Source organism: Bombina bombina, chromosome 1 (assembly GCF_027579735.1).
Source record: "Bombina bombina isolate aBomBom1 chromosome 1, aBomBom1.pri, whole genome shotgun sequence".
In the NCBI taxonomy this organism is placed as follows: domain Eukaryota; kingdom Metazoa; phylum Chordata; class Amphibia; order Anura; family Bombinatoridae; genus Bombina; species Bombina bombina.
The window spans coordinates 1,187,354,468-1,187,380,437 of NC_069499.1; the positions used below are offsets into that span (position 1 = coordinate 1,187,354,468).

At 40.9% G+C, this 25,970-nt stretch overlaps 1 protein-coding gene across 2 annotated transcripts in view; it reads right to left on the reverse strand.

The window, feature by feature from the left end:
• Positions 1 to 25,970, reverse strand: part of ADAM11 (ADAM metallopeptidase domain 11) — a 615,610-nt gene that overhangs the window by 367,317 nt on the left and 222,323 nt on the right. For both annotated transcript variants that reach the window (XM_053699946.1, XM_053699947.1), the window contains exons 10-12: positions 20,546 to 20,617; positions 932 to 1,098; positions 61 to 145 (exon numbers count right to left, since the gene is read on the reverse strand). In XM_053699946.1, coding sequence (XP_053555921.1) covers positions 61 to 145; positions 932 to 1,098; positions 20,546 to 20,617 — 324 coding nt within the window. The remainder of the gene's footprint in view (positions 1 to 60; positions 146 to 931; positions 1,099 to 20,545; positions 20,618 to 25,970) is intronic.

Below are 25,970 nucleotides of genomic sequence, written 5' to 3' on the forward strand. Positions count from 1 at the left end.
ATTAAGCCTTAGAGGGACCACTGGCCATAACAAGTATATTTAAAAATTTGTAGTGCTGACCTCATTCACACCACCTCCTTGAGAAAGAGAGCAGATCCCGCCAAAATATGCTGCTCCGCTTCGGATGCTCTTAAAGGTGCGACCTCTAAAAGGAAAAAAAAGTTTGCAAGTAAAGAAAAAGAAATAAAGTGACCTTATGAGAGCCACATGATTGTTTGGTTTAAAGGCTAGTTCAATGATGGAGTGAAGTGATCAAACATGTGTCATGATTATTTGGTTTAAAAGGGACATGTAACACTAAATAAATGCTAGATAGAATGATGCATTCAAAGAATATATTAGTCTGAGAATAACATGTAGATGTATGTTTTAAAGTTTTATTAGCCGTTTAAATATTTACAAAATAAGTATAAAGGAAGCTGCCATGTTGTAACTTAGGTAACCTAAGTTACCTGCTGTGGCCAATTAGGGACAGTTATAAATAGGTCACTTTAGTGTGCAGCCAATGGCTGTGGGGAATATAACAGTGTTCTGCACTTCCATTTCCAACAGGAACTAAAATGCTCAAAATTTCGGAATGCATTTAAAGGAAAAGGGAACAAAATAAATAACAAAAGTATATTGCAGTGTTTTTATATATATATATATATATATATATATATATATATATATATATATATACACGATTTATCATTTTATTTTACCATCTCAAAGTGTTTAATGTCCCTTTACAGACGAGTAAAGTGACATTATGAGGATGTCATGAATAATGATTTAAAGGGTCAGTCCTTTCTAGAACAAGGTGGCCTTATGACAATGGTATGTTTAATGGGTTTAACAGACAGTTCCATGTAGATGTAAAGTGACCGAATGACAGTGATCGATAAAAATGAATATACAAGAATACGAAGCTAACCATATTAGGACTCACGAGAAAAGATGTGTTGTATCACTCTGCTCCAGGATCTCTGTGTTTCTGTACTTTATGAAATCACTCAACGTTTGTAGAGGTTCCTCACTCACAGTTATCTTGTCCCCAGATGACCATGTTTCCATACCAACTAATATGATCCTGGTGTTCAGTTGTTCTTTAAAGATCTGGCGGTGCAGGTTACAAAGAAAAAAGGAAAGTGAGGTAACCATAGAAAATGGAGGAGAAGCTGAGATTATCAGTGGGTTTATAAAGCTTTGGTACTGACATTAGTATATGACCTCACAACTCTAAGATTATATATTTATAGACTTAAAAGCTGAAGCTGCTGCTAATTTAGAGGACATTTCACATTTGATTTATCGGTCTCACATTCACTGAGGATTATCTATTGCCTCATGAAATTCATAAAGATTCTTTTTTTAAAAACATACTAGATAGTGTGAAAAAAAATGTTTGCATGCTAATAACTTAAAGGGACATAATACGCATATGCTAAATCACTTGAAAGTGATGCAGTATAACTGTAAAAAGCAGACAAGATCACCTGAGGATCTCTATGAAAAATTGAAGCTATTTTACCTCTCAAAGAGTAAGGGCTAGATTTATCAAAGCCATTCTCCTTTAATTCCATCCAAAATAGCTCATACAAACTGATCGTCATATGCACTCTGTGCCTATAAAGGCACTCTGTGCCTATAAATGCGCAAATCTGAAAGAAACTTCTTCGCACTCAGCATGCATTCGCCTAGGCGCACAGGCGCGCTCCCGAGTGCTACAATTTACATTAGTAATAGGCGTAATTTAACAGCCCGACCTACAAATCCGCCCAGTTTCTTATTTATCATTGCTTTGCGCTGATAGGGAACTACAATTTCGACTTCAATTGCGTGTTGTATATTTCGCCATGCAGACTGAGGCGAACACCATTATAATACATGCTTTTACATCTTGTGATGCAGTACTTTCTTCTTTTAACTAATTTTTCAAAGGCTCAGCGCCAAGAAGAGACTATTATTGCCAGAAATGTGCGCTTCCACTGGCGCATATGGGTACCAACAGTTATATATATATATATATATATATATATATATAGATCGATATTTTAATATATTTATTTTTTGCGATCTTAAATTATCAACATATATAAAAAACAGCACAGAAACGTTATATAATATAAATATAAGCTAAATATTAACTTAAAAACACTTTTTTAATAATCAAAACATGGAGGCGTAAATATTTATAGGGATGTACTGTGATAAATAGGGAGTAAATGCCGTTTCTGACAGGCAAAATTTAGCATTATTACCCTCCAGCTCGCCTGCACAAAGTTACCTCTATTTTTATGATAAATTCAGGCGCATATGTGCGCTTCTCCGGAGGCGAGCTGGGGCGCAGTTACAGGTGAAGCACATACAGAGTTCGTCTAGCCTTTGATCAATCTAGCCCTAAGTGCTGTGTAAACACTTATACTTCAGCTGCTGTCCAGATGCAAGTTTGAAAAAAAAAAATAGCCAATCAACAGTGCTGAGGTAATGCTTTGCCTTTGCTGTTATCTCATGAGATTTCATAGAACTTACTTAAACCAGATGCACACTCCCTAGCAAGTCCCGGGACAAGCATCCTGACTTGCTGCTTAAAGTCTCTTTACAGTGGGGTGTGAATACTTAGGAAATTTGAGGTAATATATCTTCCTTTTTTACATAGAGATGTTCAGGTGATATTTTCTAGTCAGCTTTTTACAGATATGCTTCATTACTTTCATGTGCTTCAACATTTGGGTATTATGTCCCTTTAAGTCATCAACCAATCAGAAATAGTGATGCCACTGGTATGTTGTTATTTTTCTAAACAGGTCAATAGATAGGGCCGTTTTACCCTATCAAAGGCTTTTTCCCGCGTCCAGTGCTAATAGCAGGGCATTAGAGATGCAATGTTTTTTTGTAAGATTTTTCTTTAATAGCCAAAAATGATTTACCAAATATAATACCTTACGAATATTATATGCAGAGGACCTTGCCTGAACAAACCCTGTTTGATCCTTATGTATCACGGTTGGGAGGAATCCTTTTAATCTATTGGCTAAAATTTTAGCTTACATTTTATGATCCTAGTTAAGCAGGTATATTGGACGGTATGAGGTAACAAGGTGGGTCCTTTCCTTCTTTAGGTAGCACGATTATGCATGCTTCTGAAAATGATTTTGATGGATGAACCTTTTTTTTTATAGATAAGAGTTATACAACTCTTTGTCAATAATTTGACTAAGGAAGTTTTTAACAATTTGTACCATTCTAAGGGTAATCCATCCAGCCCTGATGCTTTACCTACTGCCATTTCAGAAATAGTTTTAACCACTTCCTCCAATGATATTGAGCTATTTAGAGTCTCTTGCTGTGATTGGGTAATTTTAGAAGCCAAAAAGTCCTCTTAGCAGTGTTCTTATTAGTCTCTGCTGTATATAGTGATGAATAGTTATTCCTAAATTCTTCCACTATTTCTTTACTGCCCAATTTCGGACCCCGTTTTGAATTTAAAGATATAATTTGTTTGTTAACTCTTTAAAATTTTAACTAGAGATGCTAATAGCCTACCTGAATGATTTCCATATATATACCATTTACTTTGCATTTTTTTTATGGTCTCTAATTGTTTTTGGTCCAGGTATAAATTAATTTCCTTTTTGTCTAATAAGTACTTCCTTAGAATCAAGTATTAAGTTATTTAAAATTTGTTTAATTTTGACACTTGTGCTTGTGGCAAAATCCAAAAAAAAGGAGAGGGTTTGCCCAACAGCTGATGCGGTCCAAGCAAAAGCACGGAAACACATCTGCTTTGGGTAATGGGGGACTTTTGGGCCTCAGATTTACAGACAATAATGATGTTAATTTTGTATCCATGATGCACACTGAAGCCAAAGAGCCAGTAAAGTAAAGAAGAGGGGATGAGCAAATCAACAAACCAAAGTGTGTCCTTAATTACAATAAATATATGGGAGGAGTTGACCTGGCTGATCAGTGTTTTAAGCCATACCTGGTGCATCACAATACCACCATTTGGTATAAAAAAAGTTGCTATATACCTAACACAAATAGCAGTCTTCAATTCCTATGTATTGTACAAGCAGTCAGGCATAGACTGCAAAGTAACTTACCTGGATTACTTATTATTTAAATATAGTAACAAATATTTTACTTGAGCAGCAGCCCCCCCTAACCACCAACGCAAGGCATTTCCCAAGTAAGATTCCTCCCACTGCACACAAACGAGCCCCCCCCCCCCCATAGCAGCATAAAAGGTGTCCAAAGGGACTTAGTCTATTACTGTCCTTCTTATCCTTCTTTGCCTGGTCTCTGTATTAGTAATTGTTTCAGAAACAAAAAAAGGAAAGAAGGTGCTTCAATGGAGTAGTAATTCAGGGTAGGAGTTGCTATAGGAAGCAGGTTTCACTTGCGAAATGTGTCCAGCATTTATATGGTTTTAATAAAGTTTTAAATATATTTTACATCCAAGTTAAGCTTGGTTCATTTATTCAGCCTACTACCAATCCTGTATGGTATTGTGCATTTGCTGTGGGATCTGGTGATACACTGGCTGCTGACTGTGACCGGTTATGAGCTAGCTGGGGAGATCTAAAGGACCCAGACTGCACTATCTTGCACTTTGTGATAAGTGCTGCTACTTTGTAAGTATTCTGCACACAAAGGGGGTTCGATTACCTGTGGAGATTTTACCCTGAGTTACTATGCCATTGGAGCGCCTTCTTCTCTTTTCTCCAACATTGGTGTGTCCAGTCCACGGCGTCATCCATAACTTGTGGGAATATCTCTTCCCTAACAGGAAATGGCAAAGAGTACAGCAAAAGCTGTCCATATAGTCCCTCCTAGGCTCCGCCCACCCCAGTCATTCTCTTTACCGTTGCACAGGCAACATCTCCACGGAGATGGTGAAGAATATGTGGTGTTTAGTTGTAGTTTTTTATTCTACTATCAAGAGTTTGTTATTTTAAAATAGTGCTGGTATGTACTATTTACTCTGAAACAGAAAAAGATGAAGAATTCTGTTTGTGAGAGGAATATGATTTTAGCAGCAGTAACTAAAATCGTTTGCTGTTTCCACATAGGACTGTTGAGATGAAATAACTTCAGTTGGGGGAAACAGTTAGCAGACTTTTCTGCTTAAGGTATGACTAGCCATTTTTCTAACAAGACTGTGTAATGCTGGAAGGCTGTCATTTCCCCTCATGGGGACCGGTAAGCCATTTTCTTAGTCTAAAACAAACAGAATAAAGGGCTTAATGTGGGCTATAAAACTGGTAGACACTTTTATGGGCAAGATCGATTGCTTTATTTGGGCATTTTATAAAGCTTGATGTTGATATTCACACTTATAAATTTTGGGGAACGTTTTTTTAACGTCAGGCACTGGTTTACACACCTTTTCAGTCAGGAAGGGCCTTCCCTGTAGTAGGCTGAGCCTCATTTTCGCACCATTACTGCGCAGTTACTTTTGAGAGCAGGACATGCAGCTGCATGTGTGTGGGTCTGAAAGTAGTTGAAAAGGTTCCTAGAAGGCTTCATTTGGTATCGTATACCCCCTGGGTTTGGTAAAGTCGCAGCAAAGGCTGTAGCTGGGACTGTAGAGGGGTTAAAACTGTAACCGGCTCCGGTTTCTTCATTTTAAGGGTTAAAGGTCTCAAATTTGGGGTGCAATGCTTTGAATGCTTTAAGACACTGTGGTGAAAATTTGGTTAAATTTGAACAATTCCTTCATAGTTTTTCACATATTCAGTAATAAAGTGTGCACTGTTTAAAATTTAAAGAGACAGTAACGGTTTTGTTTAAAAACGGTTTTTGTACTTTATTGACAAGTTTAAGCCTGTTTAACATGTCTGTGCCTTCAGATAAGCTATGTTCTGTATGTATGGAAGCCAATGTGTCTCCCCCTTCAAAATTGTGTGATAATTGTGCCATAGCGTCCAAACAAAGTAAGGACAGTACTGCCACAGATAGTAAAGTTGCCCAAGATGATTCATCAGATGAAGGGAGTAGACATAGTTCTACATCATCTCCTTCTGTGTCTACACCAGTTTTGCCAACGCAGGAGGCCCCTAGTACTTCTAGCGCGCCAATGCTTATTACTATGCAACAATTGACGGCAGTAATGGATAACTCCATAGCAAATATTTTATCCAAAATGCCTGCATATCAGAGAAAGCGCGATTGCTCTGTTTTAAACACTGTAGAGCAGGAGGGCGCTGATGATAATTGCTCTGTCATACCCTCACACCAATCTGAAGGGGCCATGAGGGAGGTTTTGTCAGATGGGGAAATTTCAGATTCAGGTAGAATTTCTCAACAGGCAGAACCTGATGTTGTGACATTTATATTTAAATTAGAGCATCTCCGCGCACTGCTTAAGGAGGTGTTATCTACTCTGGATGATTGTGACAACCTGGTCATTCCAGAAAAATTGTGCAAGATGGACAAGTTCCTAGAGGTCCCGGTGCACCCCGACGCTTTTCCTATACCCAAGCGGGTGGCGGACATAGTGAATAAGGAGTGGGAGAAGCCCAGCATACCTTTTGTTCCCCCTCCTATATTTCCTATGGTCGACCCCAGAAAGGACTTATGGCAGACAGTCCCTAAGGTCGAGGGGGCAGTTTCTACACTAGCCAAACGCACTACTATTCCTATCGAGGACAATTGTGCTTTCAAAGATCCTATGGATAAAAAATTGGAGGGTTTGCTTAAAAAGATTTTTGTACAGCAAGGTTACCTCCTGCAACCTATTTCGTGCATTATTCCTGTCACTACAGCAGCGTGGTTCTGGTTCGAAGAACTAGAAAAGTCGCTCAGTAGAGAGACTCCGTATGAGGAGGTTATGGACAGGGTTCACGCACTTAAGTTAGCTAATTCCTTTATTTTAGATGCCGCTTTGCAGTTAGCTAGATTAGCGGCGAAAAATTCTGGGTTTGCAATTGTGGCGCGCAGAGCGCTCTGGCTAAAGTCTTGGTCAGCGGATGTATCTTCCAAGACAAAATTGCTTAATATCCCTTTCAAAGGTAAAACTCTTTTTGGGCCAGAATTGAAAGAGATTATCTCAGACATCACTGGGGGTAAGGGCCATGCCCTCCCACAAGATAGGCCTTTCAAAGCCAAGAATAAGTCTAATTTTCGTTCCTTTCGCAATTTCAGGAACGGACCGGCCTCCAACTCTGCAGCCTCTAGACAAGAGGGTAATGCTTCGCAAACCAAACCAGCTTGGAAACCGATGCAAGGCTGGAACAAGGGTAAGCAGGCCAAGAAACCTGCTGCTGCTAACAAAACAGCATGAAGGAGTAGCCCCCGATCCGGGACCGGATCTAGTAGGGGGCAGACTCTCTCTCTTCGCTCAGGCTTGGGCAAGGGATGTTCAGGATCCCTGGGCACTAGAAATAGTTTCTCAGGGTTATCTTCTGGAATTCAAGGAACTACCCCCAAGGGGAAGGTTCCACATGTCTCACTTATCTTCAAACCAAATAAAGAGACAGGCATTCTTACATTGTGTAGAAGACCTGTTAAAAATGGGAGTGATACACCCAGTTCCAACCGTGGAACAAGGAATGGGGTTTTACTCAAATCTGTTTGTGGTTCCCAAAAAAGAGGGAACTTTCAGACCAATTCTGGATTTAAAGATCCTAAACAAATTTCTCAGAGTGCCATCGTTCAAAATGGAAACCATTCGAACGATTTTACCTACAATCCAGGAGGGTCAATTTATGACTACCGTGGATCTAAAGGATGCGTATCTACATATTCCTATCCATAAAGATCATCATCAGTTCCTAAGGTTCGCCTTTCTGGACAAACATTACCAGTTTGTGGCTCTCCCATTCGGGCTAGCCACTGCTCCAAGGATTTTCACAAAGGTACTCGGGTCCCTTCTAGCGGTTCTAAGACCAAGGGGCATTGCAGTGGCACCTTACTTGGATGACATTCTGATACAAGCGTCGTCTCTTTCAAAGGCAAAGGCTCACACAGACATCGTTCTGGCCTTTCTCAGATCTCACGGATGGAAAGTGAACATAGAAAAAAGTTCCCTGTCTCCGTCGACAAGAGTTCCTTTCTTGGGGACAATAATAGATTCTTTAGAAATGAAGATTTTCCTGACAGATGTCAGAAAGTCAAAGCTTCTAAACGCTTGTCAAGTTCTTCACTCTATTCTACAGCCTTCCATAGCTCAGTGCATGGAAGTAGTAGGGTTGATGGTTGCAGCAATGGACATAGTTCCTTTTGCTCGAATTCATCTAAGACCATTACAACTGTGCATGCTCAAACAGTGGAATGGGGACTATACAAACTTGTCCCCAGTGGTTCAAGTAGATCAGAAGACCAGAGACTCACTCCGTTGGTGGCTGACCCAGGATCACCTGTCCCAGGGATGAGCTTCCGCAGACCAGAGTGGGTCATCGTCACGACCGACGCCAGTCTATTAGGCTGGGGCGCGGTCTGGGACTCCCTGAAAGCTCAGGGCCTATGGTCTCGGGAAGAGTCTCTTCTCCCGATAAACATTCTGGAACTGAGAGCGATATTCAATGCTCTCCAGGCTTGGCCTCAACTAGCAAAGGCCAGATTCATAAGATTCCAATCAGACAACATGACGACTGTTGCTTACATTAATCATCAGGGGGGAACAAGGAGTTCCCTGGCGATGAGAGAAGTGACCAAAATCATAAAATGGGCGGAGGATCACTCCTGCCACCTATCTGCGATCCACATTCCAGGAGTGGAAAACTGGGAGGCGGATTATCTGAGTCGTCAGACATTCCATCCGGGGGAGTGGGAACTCCACCCGGAGATCTTTGCCCAGTTGACTCAATTGTGGGGCATTCCAGACATGGATCTAATGGCGTCTCGTCAGAACTTCAAGGTTCCTTGCTACGGGTCCAGATCCAGGGATCCCAAGGCGACTCTAGTGGATGCATTAGTAGCGCCTTGGACCTTCAACCTAGCTTATGTGTTTCCACCGTTTCCTCTCATTACCAGGCTGGTAGCCAGGATCAAGCAGGAGAGGGCCTCGGTGATCTTGATAGCTCCTGCGTGGCCACGCAGGACTTGGTATGCAGACCTGGTGAATATGTCATCGGCTCCACCATGGAAGCTACCTCTGAGACAGGATCTTCTAGTACAAGGTCCATTCGAACATCCAAATCTAGTTTCCCTTCAGCTAACGGCCTGGAAATTGAACGCTTGATTTTATCTAAGCGTGGGTTTTCGGATTCTGTAATAGATACTCTGATACAAGCCAGAAAACCTGTAACTAGGAAGATTTACCATAAAATATGGAAAAGATATATCTGTTGGTGTGAATCCAAGGGATTCTCATGGAGTAAGATCAAAATTCCTAGGATCCTTTCTTTTCTCCAAGAAGGTTTGGATAAGGGATTATCAGCGAGTTCTCTAAAGGGACAGATTTCTGCTTTATCTGTCTTATTACACAAACGACTGGCAGCTGTGCCTGATGTTCAAGCTTTTGTTCAGGCTTTGGTCAGGATCAAGCCTGTTTACAGACCTTTGACTCCTCCCTGGAGTCTGAATTTAGTTATTTCAGTTCCATAGATATCAAGATGTTATCTTGGAAAGTTCTGTTTTTGGTTGCTATTTCTTCTGCTAGAAGGGTTTCTGAGTTATCTGCTCTGCAGTGTAATCCACCCTATCTGGTGTTCCATTCAGATAAGGTTGTTTTGCGTACTAAACCTGGTTTCCTTCCAAAGGTTGTTTCCAACAAGAATATTAACCAGGAAATAGTTGTGCCTTCTTTGTGTCCGAATCCAGTTTCAAAGAAGGAACGTTTGTTACACAATCTAGATGTAGTTCGTGCTTTAAAGTTCTATTTAGAAGCTACAAAGGATTTCAGACAAACGTCTTCTCTGTTTGTCATTTATTCTGGCAAGAGGAGAGGTCAAAAAGCTACTGCTACCTCTCTTTCCTTTTGGCTGAAAAGCATCATCCGATTGGCTTATGAGACTGCCGGACGGCAGCCTCCTGAACGCATCACAGCTCACTCTACTAGGGCTGTGGCTTCCACATGGGCCTTCAAGAACGAGGCTTCTGTTGATCAGATATGTAAGGCAGCGACTTGGTCTTCCCTGCACACTTTTGCCAAATTCTACAAATTTGATACTTTTGCTTCTTCGGAGGCTATTTTTGGGAGAAAGGTTTTGCAAGCCGTGGTGCCTTCCGTTTAGGCAACCTGATTGGCTCCCTCCCTTCATCCGTGTCCTAAAGCTTTGGTATTGGTTCCCACAAGTTATGGATGACGCCGTGGACCGGACACACCAATGTTGGAGAAAACAGAATTTATGCTTACCTGATAAATTACTTTCTCCAACGGTGTGTCCGGTCCACGGCCCGCCCTGGTTTTTTTAATCAGGTTTGATGAATTTATTTCTTTAACTACAGTCACCACAGCACCTTATAGTTTCTCCTGTTTTTTCTCCTGTCCGTCAGTCGAATGACTGGGGTGGGCGGAGCCTAGGAGGGACTATATGGACAGCTTTTGCTGTACTCTTTGCCATTTCCTGTTGGGGAAGAGATATTCCCACAAGTTATGGATGACGCCGTGGACCGGACACACCGTTGGAGAAAGTAATTTATCAGGTAAGCATAAATTCTGTTTTTTTTGTTTCTTACATTCAGATATTTGGCATACGTTGAAGAGCTGACCGTGGCATTTGATCAGCTTGGATTTTTCACTTGCCTAAGAAGTGGCGCCTCTGTGATACTTAGGCCTCTAGTTATCAAGCCGTCGACTTTCTTGCATTCAACGGAACGAATACGCTCGCCTAAGATCGCCGCCGCGGACCTGAATACGTTCTCCAAAATTATCAAAAAAGCTGTCAAAAAGCAGCGCACCAAGTACAGTGCGATGAGCAGCGGACTGTTGTTAACTAACAGTCATCGATCTTGCTGCTCTTCGGCTTTTTCACAGCTTTCTTGCTACCCTGTCACTAAGCACCCACACTATACTATACTGTTTACCACCTATACAGCCGTCCCCGGACCCCCCCTCAACGAAAAAGTTATTAACCCCTAAACCACAACTCTAATAAATGTATGAACCCCTAAACCGCCGCTCCCGGAGCCCACCGCCACCTACATTATACTTAATAAAACCTAATCTGCCGCCCCCTATACCGCCGCCACCTACATAAAGTTATTAACCCCTATCCTGCCGCTCCTGGACCCCGCCGCAACTAAATAAATTGTTTAACCCCTAAACCGCCGCTCCCGGAGCCCACCACCACCTACATTATATTTATTAACCCCTAATCTGCCCCCCCTACACCGCCGCCACTATAATAAACATATTAACCCCTAAACCTAACACCCACTAACGTAAATATAATTTAAATAAATCTAAATAAATATTCCTATCATTAACTAAATAATTCCTATTTAAAACTAAATACTTACCTATAAAATAAACCCTAAGATAGCTACAATATAACTAATAATTACATTGTAGCTATCTTAGGGTTTATTTTTATTTTACAGGCAACTTTGTATTTATTTTAACTAGGTACAATAGTTATTAAATAGTTATTAACTATTTAATAACTACCTAGTTAAAATAAAAACTTACCTAAGTTACAATTACACCTAACACTACACTATCATTAAATTAATTACAATTAAATAAAATTTACTAAAGTACAAAAAAACCTCACTAAATTACAGAAAATAAAATAATTACAAGAATTTTAAACTAATTACACCTAATTTAATCCCCCTAATAAAATAAAAAAGCCCCCCAAAATAATAAAAATCCCTACCCTACACTAAATTACAAATATCCCTTAAAAGCGCCTTTTGCGGGGCATTGCCCCAAAGTAATCAGCTCTTTTACCTGTAAAAAAAAATACAATACCCACCCCCCAACATTACAACCCACCACCCACACACCCAACCCTACTCTAAAAGACACCCAATCCCCCCTTAATAAAACCTAACACTACCCCCTTGAAGATCACCCTACCTTGAGACATCTTCACCCAACCGGGCAGAAGTGGTCCTCCAGACGGTCCGAAGTCTTCATCCTATCCGGGCAGAAGAGATCCTCCAGACGGCCAGAAGTCTTCATCCAGGTGGCATCTTCTATCTTCATCCATCCGGAGAGGAGCGGGTCCATCTTCAAGACATCCGACGCGGAGCATCCTTCCAGGCCAACAACTACCCGACGAATGAATATTCCTTTAAATGACGTCATCCAAGATGGCGTCCCTTGAATTCCGATTGGCTGATAGAATTTTATCAGCCAATCGGAATTAAGGTAGGAAAAATCCTATTGGCTGATGCAATCAGCCAATTGGATTGAAGTTCAATCCTATTGGCTGATCCAATCAGCCAATAGGATTGAGCTTGCATTCTATTGGCTGATTGGAACAGTCAATAGAATGCGAGCTCAATCCTATTGGCTGATTGCATCAGCCAATAGGATTTTTCCTACCTTAATTCCGATTGGCTGATAGAATTCTATCAGCCAATCGAAATTCAAGGGACGCCATCTTGGATGACGTCATTTAAAGTAATATTAATTCGTCGGGTCGTCGTCGTCCTGGAAGGATGCTCCGCGTCTGATGTCTTGAAGATGGACCCGCTCCGGATGGATGAAGATAGAAGATGCCGTCTGGATGAAGACTTCTGGCCATCTGGAGGACCTCTTCTGCCCGGATAGGATGAAGACTTCGGACCGTCTGGAAGACCACTTCTGCCCGGTTGGGTGAAGACGTCTCAAGGTAGAGTGATCTTCAAGGGGGTAATGTTAGGTTTTATTAACGGGGGATTGGGTGGTTTTTAGAGTAGGGTTGGGTGTGTGGGTGGTGGGTTGTAATGTTGGGGGGTGGGTATTGTATTTTTTTTTTACAGGTAAAAGAGCTGATTACTTTGGTGCAATGCCCCGCAAAAGGCCCTTTTTAAGGGCTATTTGTAATTTAGTGTAGGGTAGGGATTTTTATTATTTTGGGGGGCTTTTTTATTTTATTAGGGGGATTAGATTAGGTGTAATTAGTTTAAAATTCTTGTAATTATTTTATTTTCTGTAATTTAGTGGGGGTTTTTTTGTACTTTAGTTAATTTTATTTAATTGTAATTAATTTAATGATAGTGTAGTGTTAGGTGTAATTGTAACTTAGGTTTGGTTTTATTTTACAGGTACTTTTGTCTTTATTTTGGCTAGGTAGTTTATTAAATAGTTAATAACTATTTAATAACTATTGTACCTAGTTAAAATAAATACAAAGTTGCCTGTAAAATAAAAATAAACCCTAAGATAGCTACAATGTAATTGTTAGTTATATTGTACCTATCTTAGGGTTTATTTTATAGGTAAGTATTTAGTTTTAAATAGGAATAATTTATTTAATGATAGGAATATTTATTTAGATTTATTTAAATTATATTTAAGTTAGGGGGGGTTAGGTTTAGGGGTTAATAAATATAATGTAGGTGGCGGCGGGGTCTGGGAGCGGCGGTTTAGGGGTTAAACACTTTATTTAGTTGCGGCGGTTTAGGGGTTAAACACTATATTTAGTTGTGGCGGGGTCCGGGAGCGGCGGTTTAGGGGTTAAACACTTTATTTAGTTGCGGCGGGGTCCGGGAGCGGTGGTTTAGGGGTTAAACACTTTATTTAGTTGCGGCGGGGTCCGGGAGCGGTGGTTTAGGGGTTAATAAGTATAATGTAGGTGGCGGCGGTGTAGGGGGGGCAGATTAGGGGTGTTTAGACTCGGGGTACATGTTAGGGTTTTAGGTGTAGACACTACCATAGGAATCAATGGGATATCGGGCAGCAGTGAACATAAGCTTTCGCTGCTGTCAGACTCCCATTGATTCCTATGACATCCGCAAAAGTAGTCAGATTGTGCCGAACTTGCGTTCGGAACATCTGTAGTGACGTAACCATGGATCTGTCCGGCAGATCGTATGTTACGTCACTAAATTCTACTTTTGCAGGTCTGTAGGGTTTGATAACTACGGCGAATCAGGCTCTCCACAAATACGCTGCGGAATTCCAGCGTATTTGCGGTTGACAGCTTGATAAATAGAGGCCTTAGTATCATTGTTCTTACAGTGGGACTGAGTATTTTTAATTGTTAATTGCTTCAGAGACCACCATACCCATGTCAACTACAAAGAGCAAATATCGAATATCTGAGTTAAAAAATGTAAAAACAAAATTTAAAAAATGAAGGCTTCCTTAAAGTTTTTATTTTTTTTATTTTAAATACCCCATTATTAATTTACCACAGAGCCATAAAAAGAACTACATTTCTAAGAATTGCAGCATGTGAAAGAAACAGATAAAGAAACTCCAGATAACAGAGTCCATTATTTTTGTGTGTGTATTTGGTATTTTTGAGCTCCTATGAATTCTCCAAAATCACAGAGAGGCCCAGCATCAATTCAAGTTTAAAGTCTGGTCCCTAATTTAACCAGGAAGCGATTAATTTCAGTTATTTTTTTCCAAGGGGTGTGCTACCAAATATTAAATTGAGGGTGCCCATAATTTTGTCCAGTCCATTTTTGGAGTTTTGCGTGCAATACAAACAAAAGAATGTTTAGTGTGCCTAAACATTTGTTTGTGTGTATTTTGTTTTGTTTTCTCTCTCTCTCTTTCTCGCTCTCGCTCTCTCTCTCCATAGAACATGTTCTGCTATATGCAGAACATTGAATGTGAAATATTTACAGTAAATACACAGTATAACACTTTATTAAATATGAATATTGCATATATAAGATTTTACATGTTTTCAGCTACATAACTGGAAAGGGCTCCAATGCACTATATAATTATTATATTAATATTTTTTATCAATAATTTTTCTTAGGTGGTGTTATGAGTTTTCTGCAACTTTTGTGTTTTGGGAAACAGTTAACCAGGGCACTGTGGACGGCTAACCCAACGTGCGTTAACATCAAATGCGCTCATGCGATCGCGTTTACTTTCAACTCATAATACAAGTGAAAAAACTGGCATGATCAAACCCTTTATCACTTGTGCATAACTGTTAGCGTTTCACTCGTGATCTAGCCCAAAAACAAAATTTATGCTTACCTGATAAATTATTTTCTTTCCTGGCATGGAGAGTCCACGAATTAATTCATTACTGTTGGGAATTCAACACCTGGCCACCAGGAGGAGGCAAAGACACCCCAGCCAAAGCTTATAAGTATCCCTCCCACTTCCCCTACTTCCTCAGTCATTCAGCCAAGGAAATAAGGAAAAGCAGGAGAAACAATAGGGGTATAGAGGTGCCAGAAGATTAGGAAAAAAAGCCGCCTTAAAAACACAGGGCGGGTTAATGGATTTTCCATGCCTGGAAAGAAAATAATTTAACAGGTAAGCATCAATTTTCTTTTCTTTCCAATGGCATGGAGAGTCCACAAATTCATTCATTACTGTTGGGAATCCAATACCCAAACCAGAGAGGACACAGATTGAATTGGGAGGGAATAAGGCAGGCGGACCTAAAGTGGCACCGCCATTTAAAGTACCTTTCTCCCCAAAGAAAACCTCAGCTGAGGCAAAAACATCAAACTTGAAACTTCTAGAAAAAAAGATTAAAGATTAGTTCCACAGATACTTCCTTCTTAAAAGCCTAAGGGGAGGATAAAGCACGATTAGAGTGAGCCAAAATCCTCTCAGGAGGCTGCTGACCAGCTTCCTAATGAGCCAAACAAATGGCACTCTTCAGCCAAAAGAAAAGGTAGTCGCAGAGGCATTCTGATTCTTATGCCTACTGGCGTACACAACAAACAGAAAAAAAGATTGTCTAAAATCCTTGGAAGCAAAATATAAAATTAAAAGGCATGCACCACATCTGAGAAGGAAAAGGAAAGAGAAGGAACTACGATATCCTGATTGATATTGTGGTCAAAGACCACCTTAGGTAGAAAAACTAACACAGTATGTAGAATAGCCTTAAAACTATGAGCAGAAGAATAGCCAACCAAAGCAAAAAACTTTCCAGGATAAAAGTTTAATATCAACAGAAAGTGTAGGCTCAAACATAACCTGATGAAGAACACAAAGACAAGATTAAGGTTCAAAGGGGAACAACAGGTTTAAACACAGGCCTGATTCTAACCAGGGCCTGAACAAAAGACTGAACATCCAGAGGATTAGATAACTCGCAGAGAAGCAATATAGAAAGGCAGAAGTCTGTCCTATGTGAAAAACTAGTATGCAAAGCTTTCTCCAAACCCTCTTGGAAAACCACAGAATCCAAGGAACCCTCACCTTGTGCCAAAGGAAACCTCGAGCCTCACCGCAGGATAGGAAGGAGCGTCACAGCTTGTGACACATCCAACAATTCACTGCCTTATGAGCCTGGATCAGAGTATCAATGACCTTGACAGAAAAACCTCTTTTAGACAAGACTAGACGAATATCTCTACGCAGTCAGCCTCAGAAAATCTATATTGGAAAAGGAATGGACCTTGAAGAAAAGGTCTGCCTTCTGAGACAGCGTCCACTAAGGAGAGGATGACATTTTCACAAGGTCTGCGAACCCAGTCCTGTGAGGCCAAGCTGAGCAATTAGGACCACCGAGACCCGTACCAGTTTGAAGCGAGCTATGAACAAACTGAGGGAACAAATAACATAGAACCTCCAAAATTGCTAACTCGTCCCCCAGAACTGCTCGAGGGTCCCGCGATCTGGACCCGAATCTGGGTACCTCAGGAAAGAGGCGAGATGCCAGGAGATCTAGATCTATATCCGGAACTCCCCAAGATGGAACGTCATTCTGCTCAAGGAATACACCTCCCATCGTCCACTCTCGGAATAAGAATTACCAAAAAGTGACAAAAGTGGATCCCTGCCCAATGAAGGATGCGAAAGACTTCCTTCATAGTCAGGGAGCTTTTGTTTCTCCCTGATGATAGATATAAGCCACAGACAATATGCTGTCTGATTGGATCTAATAAACCGGTCACGCCATCAGAGCATTGAAGATGGCTCTTGATTTCAGAGATGAAGGGGAGAGAAGATTCCTCCAGAGACCAGATTCCCTGACTTGAAAAAGAAGAAAGGAGACCGGAGCCACAAAGCCAGTGCAACCAAGGATTTATTCAGGTAGGAGACATCAGGTAGACAAAGCTCCTTCTAACTGACGCGTTTCACGCATGCGTACATGCACTTCATCAGAGATGAAAACCCCAGACCGCACCCCAGTCCAAAAGGCTGGTGTCCGTATTCACAATCTCCCATGATGCTATCAAAGGTCATGAACCTTGAGACAGGTGATCCTGACAGAGCCACCAGGATAGATATGCTCTTGTATGGCTGTCGAGGACGAACTGATGGGATAGGTCAGAACAGTCTCCAATCCAGTGTCGGAATAATACATAGTTGAAAGGTCGCAGATAAAAATGAGCACAAGGAATAATGTCCATGGTAGCCCATGCCCGGGTTTGAACCTGGGACTCCTGAAGCACAGTATTTGCTTGTTCTTGAGCCTCCGGAGAAGGCACAGAAGAAGATCTGAGAGGGTTCTCGCCAAAGGAGTAGCAGCGATACCACACAATATGGACACGGCTAAGAGAACTCCTAATACCTACAGAAAGATCAACTGAACAGTAGCTAAACCAAAAGGCAAAGCTACAACTGGAGTTGTTTGTCCAGAAAGACAAAACTGCAGAAACTGAAACATGTGGATCAGGACAAGTAGGTACGTGTCCTTCATATCTATAGTGGTCATAAACTGACCATCTAGGACCAAAGAAAGAATGGATCTAATTGTCTCCATCCAAAGGATGGGACCTAGAGAAGCTTGTTGAGGCACTCTGTTAGCAATCTCAAACACATCCCGATGTGGTTATTATTCTGAGTAGAGATTCTGTGCTGGATTTGAACCTGTGTCTCCTGCACATATATAATATACCAAATAAATTGTATAAAGATATGAATATCCTATCAAAAGGAAAGAGGCTGTGCCTAAAAATCCAAAAAAGGAAAAAATAATATATCGCACAGCAATAAAAGCAGTAGATGATGAAACCCAATGTACTTAATTCAGACAAGGAAAAACATGATTATTGTAAAACAATAGAAACCAATAGAGAATATGAAGAGAACTGTAACATTCTGAAAAGGAAATTACAGTCCAGCAACAAAAAACATCTACCCACAGGTCACTGTGATTTCTCATAAAGAACAAATGCAACCAACGCTAGGAAAGGCTCATAAGACCATCAGCATAATCCAACACTGAGCAATAATGCATGAGGAATAAATGCGAGAGTCCAAACGGCCAGAAAATCCTATAGAAAGGATAGCTAGCAACATGAACAAGAAATAAGAGACATAACTTTAAAGATAGACCATCTCTTATAACATATAATAAGAAATACCTTCATAAGAGGATAAGAAAATTCCTGTAAAAAGGAAGGCATCCTATATAAATAAAATTTACATCTTACATATACATACATATTTGAAAGATACAATGCTGGCCATAATAAGTTACCTTGGTTAACAGCATGCTGCTCTCAATAGAGTAACTAAAAAGTGGTAAAAAATACAACCCACTCAAGTGCCTTTTTATAACCACCACTAAATGCCAGTGAAATACTCACATTGAACAGATAAATAGTCTGAGTACAAAATAAACATTAATCTTACTGTAATGTAAACATCTAAGAAAGGGATGAAAAACTCAGTCCATTGAAACACCACACATGCTACTCTTAAACACACAATAAGCATTATATGTGCTAATGACTGAAATAAACACGAATATCAGGTCATACTCACATCACAGCCAAGATTGGAAACTTCTATTATATTCCAAGGTGCAAAACAATTAACTGCCACTAGATGGCAGCAAACATCAGGGTATCCCTGTTAACAAAAGAAAACAGTTTTAAGCTCTGAATGGAACGTAAGCAGTACTGAAAAATTACATAATAAAACTAGTGCAGTAATAGTGGCATACATAGAAACATATGAGGAACTGCCTGAGAACAGAAAGGAAGTTTTGCCCCCAATACAAAAAAGCTGTCTTTTTATAAGAGCTAAACTCAGAAAATGTGTTAAAACTGTGAGCTTACCCATATAAGCATGAAATAGAAAACACAGAAAGATACCTCTAAGATGTTGTTTCGGACAGAGGAACAAAAAAAATCTACCCTATACTTGGAGCCTCCACGTCGCCCAACAAACACCCTCAGGGAAGCGAGGTCTTCCTGCCGCAGATCCGGACGGTCCACATAGATCCGCCACAGGAGAGGTCCTTGATAAGGCAATATATCGCCTTCCAAAGGACTCAGAGTGGTAAGGCCCCTGACCCACCATAGTATACACCAGAAGCGAGTTCGCACCTAAAAGATCCTGCGTCAGGAAAGTTAACCTCACCGTTCCCAGATTGTACAACCTCTGTCACAGCCGCACCAATTTCCTCTATGAAAACCTAGAATTCCTATTAAAATGAAAAATGTAGTCTGTTAACTCTGCTTCGATATGCGCTGCCGTCAGCTAACCTGGTAACTACTGCTAGCCATTAAGACCAACTGAGTTAACTAGGCCTTACAAAATTATCAGGCAGTAGCTATATGAAAGGATTGGGTCAAGCGGTGCCACTGCGATCCTATCTCACAGTAGAGAGACAACATAAGATAGTTTTATAGTAAATAAAAGGGTCTTAATCCCCCATGTTAGAGGGTAAATAAACAGGCAGGCTATGAGCCCCCCTGCTGAGTGGGTATAACGGCATGCTCACCCAGCCCTAATGCTATGGTGATCAGCATCAAGTTGAGCCCCACAATAAAGTGCACACACTCCCCAATAAAAGACTGAGAGTCCAGACACAGAAATCACAGAGCCATATGCTTGTAGGAAGTCTCCTCAGGCTGCCACCCTAAGATTCCAGGTCCCATCACGGAGGCATCCTCATCATTATTAAACACCCCATGAGAGGTTGCCAGAGTCCATCTGGACACCCATCTAATATGTCACAGACAAATACTACCCAACTAAAGGAGAGAAATAAAGAACTTACCTCAGAGGTTCACTGCTGTGATGCAGACACAGCGTTCCAGATCTGACAGTATCCAGCTGTCAAGGACCTGAGGAATAAAGGTAAGCTAACATTGGTTTCCAGATGGGGGTGTTAGCTGCTAGATGTCGCAGGGAATCTTCTTTGTCCTCCTTTCAGCTTTATTTGATAACAGCTACCAAAATTCTTACTAAGAGAATTACATGGACACATCATTAACCCCAGTCCTATCTTGGAGGGAAACTACCCATTAAAGGACTTAAATCCATATTTCTTTAGAGACCATCTTCACCAACCTCCAAGTTACAGAGGCAAAGAATTACTGGGAGGGATACTTATAAGCTTTGGCTGGGGGTCTTTGCCCCCTCCGGGTGGCCGAGGGGGGGTTGAATTCCCAACAGTAATGAATGAATTTGTGGACTCTCCATGCCATTGGAAAGAAATGATAAATGGGTTACATGTGTTATATAATGGGTTAATGGGATATATGGTTAGTTCTCCTTTGAAGCAAAACTGATCCCATAAGAATAGAATAGAACATTCATTACAAAGAAGCATTCACATGGATTACTTACGGCATCAGCTAAATTCACTACAGATTTGGCAAAGCTGTTTGTGAGAACTGCAGATTGACGCTGTTGTTCAAACTAGAAAAAAAAAGGGAACTGGTAAGAGACAGAGGTAATCAATTGGGATAAATGGTGAGGACACAGGACAATGTTCTTGTTAGTTTGTGGTTAATAATCTCCCAAGGTTTTTCAAAATTTGATTTTAAAATGACTGCTTAAAACACTGCCTAAGCCTGGTTTGATATCTGCACTTATCACTTCTATTCTGTCATTCTGGGGCCAGACACCTAAACTTCGCCAGTTCTGATGTGGTTTCTCACGTCAACCCTTGCAGGGGCTGCCCTGTTGGAATTATCTTAAAAAAAGAGGCAGTCCCTGCGAGATGTCTCCTATAGTAAGTAATGGAGCTCGCTGGAAAGGAAAACTTCAATGTGTAGGGAGAAGTTAGCAGTAAGCAGGGGGCACACTTTAAAAATTAAAAAAGTCCTGCTTCAAAAAATTACCACATTGCGCTGCTTTCTGTGTATTGAATCTTACAATCACATGTATGTGTTTTTCTATTAGGGTAATTAATAAGTATTTTGTCATAACCTTGTCACCTTTTGGCTTGCGAGAAAGAAATGTTAAGATAATTAGGCTGGGATTTAAGAGAATATTTCATACACGCCCATGGAACGCCAATGTTCAGCACATTTTACAATAAATCATCAATTATTGTACTTGTAAGTATGAATTTCTATGCATTTTTTGCACAGCCAGAGTACCTAAATTACGATTTATTCCTGTGCATATTTAATACGATTTATTCCTGTGCAATTTACATACAAACTTTACGTTTTTGATAAAATAGGATTTTTAGTGAACAATTTTGTTACGATATTTGATACTCCTTAAAAAAATTATTTCCGAATATGGTGAGTCCACAACGTCCTGAATTACTAGTGGGAATATCACTCCTGGCCAGCAGGAGGAGGCAAAGAACACCACAGCAAAGCTGTTAAGTATCACTTCCCTTCCCACACACCCCAGTCATTCGACCAAAGGGAAATGGAAAAAGGAATAATACAAAGGTTTAAAGGTGCCTGACGTTTAGTCAAAAATAACTGTCTTAATAAAAAGGGTGGGGTTGTGGACTCACCATATTCGGAAATAAAAACATTTATCAGGTAAGCATAAATTTGGTTTTCTTTCCTAAGATATGGTGAGTCCACAACGTCCTCAATTACTAGTGGGAAACAATACCCAAGCTAGAGGACACAGATGACTAGGGAGGGAGAAGAAGACAGGCGGATCTAAACAGAAGGCACCACCGCTTGAAGAACCTTTCTCCCAAAAGAAAGCTCAGCTGAGGTAAAAGTCTCAAATTTATAAAATTTGGAAAAAGTATGCAGAGAGGACCAAGTTGCAGTCTAGCAAATTTAATCCTCAGAAGCTTAATTTTTGAAGTTCCACCAAGAAGAGAATAAAGTCCTTATGGAATAAACTGTAATTCTCTCAGGAGGTTGCTGACCAGCCGTCTCATAAGCAAAACTAAATATACTTCTCAACCAGAGGGAAAGAGAAGTAGCAGAAGCTTTCTGACCCATACGCTTTCCTGAGAAGAAAATAAACAGGTGAGAAGATTGGTGAAAACTTAGTCACCTGTAGGTAGATCTTTAGAGCATGCACAACCTCCAGGTTGTGATACAAACGTTCCCGATGAAAGGAAGCATTAGGACATAAAGAAGGAAAAACAATTTCCTTATTAATATTTCTATCAGAAACCACTTTAGGAAGAAAAAGGCAACGTATAACGAAGAACTGACTTATCAGCATGAAAGAGAAGATAAGGCGAATTACACTGCAAGGCCGAGAGTTCCGAAACTCTCTGAGCAGAAAAGATAGTAAAAAGAAACAAAACTTCCAAGATAATATCTTAATATCTATGGAGTGCAATGGCTCAAACGGAGCCTGCTGCAAAACGAAAAGAACAAAATTAAAGTTTCAAGGAGGAACAAAAAAATTCAAACACAGGCCTGATGCTAACCAGGATCTGACGGAAAGATTGCACATCTGGCGCATCCACCAGACACTTTAGTAACAAAATGGATAATGCAGAAATCTGACTATACAGAACAATCCTTACAATACTGACAATCCTTCTCCAGACCGTTCTGGAGAAAAGACAAAATCCTAGGAATCCTGACCCTACTCAAAGAGTAGCCCATAGATCTATACCAAGAAAGATATATACACCATATTTTTTGGACAATCTTTCTAGAAACAGGTTAGCAAGCCCAAACATGGTCCCAATGACCGCCTCAGAAAAACCACGCTTAGACCAACTAAGCGTTCAATCTCCAACCAGACAGCTTCAGAGAAACGAGATTGTGGTGAAGGAATGGACCCTGAGTTAGACAGTCCTTCCTCAGAAGCAACCTTCAAGGTGAAAGAGATGATATCTACACTAGCTCTGCATACCAGATTCTGCAAGGCCACGTAGAGGCTAAGAGAATAACCAATGCTCTCTCCTGTTTGATATGAGCAATGACTCGTGGAAGGAGAGCAAACAGGTATGCTAAACTGAAATCCCAAGGAACTGCCAGATCAGGGCAGTCTGCGGATCTCTTGACCTTGAACCATACCTTGGAAGCTTGGTGCTCTATTGAGACGCCATCAAGTCCAACTCCAGCACCCACCATTTGAGGGTTAACCTGGAGAACACCTCTGGATGGAGAGCCCACTCCCCGGGATGAAATGTCTGCTCACGAAATCTGCTTCCCAGTTGTCCACTCCTGGAATGTGGATTGGAGACAGACAGCAATTGTGAGCTTCCGCACACTGAACAATCCGAACCACCTCCTTCATGGATAAGGAGCTCCGAGTTTCCCCTGGTGGTTGATGTAACCACTCAGGTGAAATTGTCTGACCGGAACCTGATAAACCGGGCAAAAGAACAACTGAGGCCAAGCCATCAGAGCATTCCAAGATGTTTATGGAGAGAGCAGACTCCTCTCTAGTCCATAGTCCTTGCTTTTTAAATGAGTCCCAGACTGCTCCCCAAGTCCAGCAGGCTGGCGTCCATGGTCACAATCACCCAAAAAGGTCTCTGGAAGCATGATCCCCGAGACAGATGCTCCTGAGACAGATCCAAATGTTCTCCGTTCCATTGTCTGAATATGCATAACAGCAGAATTCTCAGATGGAAACAAGCAAAGGGAATGATGTCCATGGAAGCAACCATCGGACCAATGACCTCCATTCCTTGAGCCACTGATGGCTGAACAGTAGACTACAGAAAGAGGCAAGAGGAAAGAATCTTTGATTTTCTGACCTCTGTCAGGAATTTATTTTCACAGATAGGGAAACTATTATGGTCCCTAAGAAAAAAAATCCCTGCAACTGGAAGAAGGGAACTCTTTTTCAAATTCACTTTCCATCTGTGAGAAAGTAGAAAAGACAACAAGATCTCAGTTGAGAATTTGCTTGTTGAAAGGATGGCGTCTGAACCAATATGTCATTTAGAAAGGCGCCACTACAATTCCCCCGAAACCTAAATACTGCCAATAGAGTCTCCAGAACCTTTGCGAAATTTTTGGGAGCCGAGGTAAGACCAAAGGAAAGTGCCACAAACCTAAAGTGTTTGTCCAGAAAGGCAAATTTCAGGAACTTGAAGATACGTGCCCTTCAGGTCTATGGTAGTCAGGAACTGACCCTCTTGGACCAAGGAAAGAATGAAACAAAAGGTTTACATCTTGAAGAACGGTACCCTGGGAAAACTGTCAAGACACTTAGGTCTAGAATAGGCTGAAAAGTTCCCTCTTTTTGGGAACCCCAACAGGTTTGACTAAAATCCTAGACCCTGTTTCCAAATTGGAACTGGTACTATCACACCCAGAGAGAAAAATCCCAAACGCAATTCAAAAATGCCTCTCTTTTATCTAGACTGCAGATAAACTTGAGGGGTGGAACCTGCCTCTGGGAAGAAAGGCTTTAAATTCTATTTAGAAAACCTTGAGATACTAAGTCCTCAGCCTGTCTGGGACACCTTGTATCCTTCCTAAAGAAAACAGAGAAATTCAGCCCCCACTTGGTCCGATTCTGGATCAGGGGCCAACCCATCATGCTGAGTTAGACTCAGCTGCGGCTTTCTACTCTGATGACCTTTAGGTCTGTTCATCTTGTTTTGTGGTAGAAAAGACCCTTTACAACCCATAAAAATCAGAAATTCTTCAGCCAGACCAGGACAAATCAAGGATTTACCCTTATAAAGAAGCGCCAGAAACTTGGACAAAGAGGAAAAATCCACTAACCAAGAATATAGCCACAACGCCCCGCGGGCTAGCACAGCAGAACCATATCTTGGACCCCAGCTTAATAACAAGTATGTAGCATCAGAAATAAAAGAATTGGCTAGCTTGAAAGCCAAAATTCTGACCTGGATCTCCTCCAAAGGGGTCTCTACCAAAATTGAATTAGACAAGGCATCAAAAAGATGACGCAATTGACACAGTGGCAATACCAAAGAAGCCTCTAGCTTGTCCACTGATCCTTAAAAGAGCATCTATCCTCTGTAGGGATCGTAGTTCTCTCAGCCAGAGTAGAAATGGCCCCTTCTACTGTAGGCAACATGCGTCATGATATTGAATGGAGACAGCGACAGGAAACATCTATTTAAAAAAACGGAGATGGGGAATAAGGAATCCCTAACTTCTCGCATTCCTGTGAAAAAATCTCCTTGCACGGTCTGGAACAGGAAAAAAAACTTCCACAGAGAAAACCTAGAATATATTAAGTTTACTAGATTTCCTAGGTTGACAACGACGAGAGAAACTGAGTCATCCAAAATAGCCAAAACCTCCGTTAACAAGTTGTTAAAGCGTAAATCTGAAGGTTACTACTTCAGCATCAGGTGAAGGAATTATACTGTCCGAATCTGAGATTTCACCCTCAGAGGCTACTGACGTATCCTCCTCATCAGACCTATGAGGAAGGGCAACCTGTGTAGCAGTAGGTGGAACAGAAACCCTATTATCTGAATCACTAATACTCCTCTTGCGGTTTCCCTTAAGTATAGGAAAAGCAGACAATGCCACAGATACCAAGAGGATACCTGAGCAACAATTCTGCAGAAAATTACTCCTCCAGGAGATTGAGAGGAACCGCAGGGCACTCTGCATGTAACGCCATAGAGGCTAGGGACGATTGAGGAGAAAACTGTGGCATTGCCTAAACAGCTCCAAGAGATCTAGCGAAGAAAGAGCACACATAATTGCATTTTGAAACAATTATATCAGCAACTAAAAACCAAACGGAGTTCCTCACCAAAAGAAAACTGAGAGGAAAAGTTATATTCAAACTTAAATGTTTAACAAAAAAAAAAAATTATGCTTACCTGATAAATTTATTTATTTCCGGATTTGGCGAGTCCACGGCTTGAGTAATTACTGTT